General features: G+C 55.9%; 1 protein-coding gene across 1 annotated transcript in view; it reads left to right on the top strand.

Annotated features, from left to right (window-relative positions):
* Positions 1 to 1,507, top strand: part of SLC22A13 (solute carrier family 22 member 13) — an 8,472-nt gene extending 6,965 nt beyond the window's left edge. Inside the window, exons 8-10 of the mRNA XM_002914646.4 lie at positions 71 to 179; positions 735 to 950; positions 1,154 to 1,507. Coding sequence (XP_002914692.1) covers positions 71 to 179; positions 735 to 950; positions 1,154 to 1,247 — 419 coding nt within the window. The 3' untranslated portion in view covers positions 1,248 to 1,507. The remainder of the gene's footprint in view (positions 1 to 70; positions 180 to 734; positions 951 to 1,153) is intronic.
* The last annotated feature ends 1,030 nt before the right edge of the window (positions 1,508 to 2,537 follow it).

Raw genomic sequence — 2,537 nt, 5'->3', positions numbered from 1 at the left:
GTGGGGCGGGGGCGGGGTCCAGGGTGTGGGGCTGGATCCCTGCAGGTGGCTGACTAGAACCCTCCACTAGATCTGCCGGTGGTGGTCACTGTGCTGGCCGTGGTGGGCAAGTTTGCCACGGCCTCCAGCTTTACCATCTCCTACGTGTACTCTGCCGAGCTCTTCCCCACAGTCATCCGGTAAGGGCTGCCCGCAGCTTCCGCTCCGCTGCCCCGACACCCTGACTTTGGCCATGCTTCTCTGCCCTCACAGCTGTTCCACAGATCGCTTAGGAGGCCAGCTTGGGGGCAGCAGGGCTGGTGGGGTCCAGGGCAGCTAGCAGTCTAGTCCCCATGGTATCCTAGACAGTGGGGGACAGATACAGAAGTAGGCCATGCCCTGGCCTTGTCGAGACTGGGATACGGAGGAAGTCTAAGAATGAATGGCTGAGAAGGGGGAACACTCAGGTGGGGTTTGGGGGGCTAGGCTAGAGGTATAGTCTTTGACCTGAGATTTGATGGGTGGGCAGGAGGGCAGCAAACAGACAGGCCTGGAGGTGGGAGAGGCATGGCACCTGGCTGGACTGTAAGCAGTTAGTGTGTGGGAGCAGAGAGCAGAGGCTGGCTGGGCTGGCTGGGCCTAGGGAGCCTGTGGGGCCGTAATGAGGGTCTGGGCTCTCCCACAGTAGAGCAGGGGTGGAGCTGTGGCCTCAAGTTGTGGCTGGGTCTGCTCAGCTTGTACTGGCCTTCCCCCAGGCAGACGGGCATGGGGCTCATGGGCATCTTCTCGAGGATTGGGGGTATCCTCACCCCTCTTGTGATCCTGCTGGGCGAGTACCATGCGGCCCTCCCCATGCTCATCTACGGCAGCCTCCCCATCGGGGCGGGCTTACTCTGCGCCCTGCTGCCAGAGACGCGTGGCCAGCCCCTGAAGGACACCATCAAGGACCTGGAGCAGGGGCCCCACCCACGGTGAGCTGCTTGCTTTCTCTGAAGCCCAGACCTCTACCTCACCGTGTGCCCACTGTTGCTTAGAGGCCAATATGGGGCCCTCAGGAGCCACAGACATCCGACCGACTTTGGTCCAGGTCCCCCTCCCCTGGGAAGGGGTGGCGAGGGACCCTGCCGTGGGACTAATGCTTGGCCAGTCAGTGACAGCCTCCTGTTCCCTCTAGGCCTCCAGAGTCAGCACCTTCAGAAAAGGAGACAGAGGCCTCAGGAAGAACTTCCAGCCCAGGGGTGGCTTTCGTGAGCAGTACGTACCTCTGATTGTGTCTTTGGAGCTGGAGCAGCGGCCTCAGCAGCCTCAGGGAGCTGCCTGAACACCGCCTGGAAAAGGCTGGGACCTGCCTCGCAGGCAAGCCCTGCCTCGCAGACGGAGGCAGCAAACCCTGGCCCCCGGCTGCCTAGTCCCTAAGCACCCGGGTGGGCCTCCCTCTTCTCCTTGCTTCTCATCAACCTTCTCACCCCAGCACACTCCCAAACCCTGTTCTGGGGCAGGGTCCTAGGCATATCTTGGGCTTCACTTGTTCTCTGACAGTCTTGTGGGTTCCCTCAATCTGGGGTCCCCTGCCCTCAAAACAGTGAAGCTCAGAACAGAGCAGACGCTTATAGCCTTTCTAAGGATGTGGCAGTAGGAGGAGAGAAAGTTTGAAGTTGTGGCCTCCATCCAGGCCAGTGGGAGAAAAGGCTGTGGAGGTGAAGGTTGTAGTTCCTTCTAGTGGCTGGGCCAGGCCCAGCTGGCTCGGGTGGGGCTGATGAGATAATAAAAGGCAAGCAGAATGCAAAAACCAAACCGACACTCTACATCTCCCCTACCCCCCAAGATGAGAGTGGGATACATGTGACATTTCTCAGGCACTTGGGACTGTCCAAGAATGAAGGAAGGAAAATGGTCACCTGATAAAAATCATAGTTTTTACAAGAAAGCACAATCTTGAGAATAGTCAGACCTCCAGAAACCTATTGACTCAATTTCCTAGTGCTCTAACGTCACCTCCCCCCTCCATAGGATTAAAAACCCTATATAACCAGTCATTGCTCACACTTGGAATGCAGCCTTTCCTGCCCAAGAGGGCCTGTTGCTGTGCTTTAATAAAATCACCCCCCCTTTTTTTTTGCCCTAAAAACGTCTCAAGAATCCTTTCTTGACCATTCGCTCTCAGAACCAAACTCCAAATTATATCATTTTGGCGGTCAGTGTGGGGCTCGAGTCTTCTCATCTGGACTCTGGGCCTTGGTGCAAACTTGGTGAATACTTCCTCTTCTCTTCCTTTCATTTCAGGGGCTTTTCAAGGCGTACAGTCTTACTGGAACACTTTCATGTCCATTGCTCAGGCTGCAACCCTCTAGGCCTTGGCTACTCTATGGGGAAGAGAAAATTGCCTTTGGCTAGAAGTTAGCACCCTGGCCAGAATGGTAATTAGACCCAGAAACTTGATGCCCTATCTTCATTTCTGTCCTTATACAAAGTTGTCTTTCTTGGGCATGGGACAGCCACCTCAGTCACTAGGATGGCCAATCATAAGACTTATCGTTCCTCCTCATTGGTCTAATGAT

This window comes from Ailuropoda melanoleuca, chromosome 6, assembly GCF_002007445.2.
Source record: "Ailuropoda melanoleuca isolate Jingjing chromosome 6, ASM200744v2, whole genome shotgun sequence".
In the NCBI taxonomy this organism is placed as follows: Eukaryota; Metazoa; Chordata; class Mammalia; order Carnivora; family Ursidae; genus Ailuropoda; species Ailuropoda melanoleuca.
This window is presented reverse-complemented; position numbering and strand designations above follow the sequence as displayed.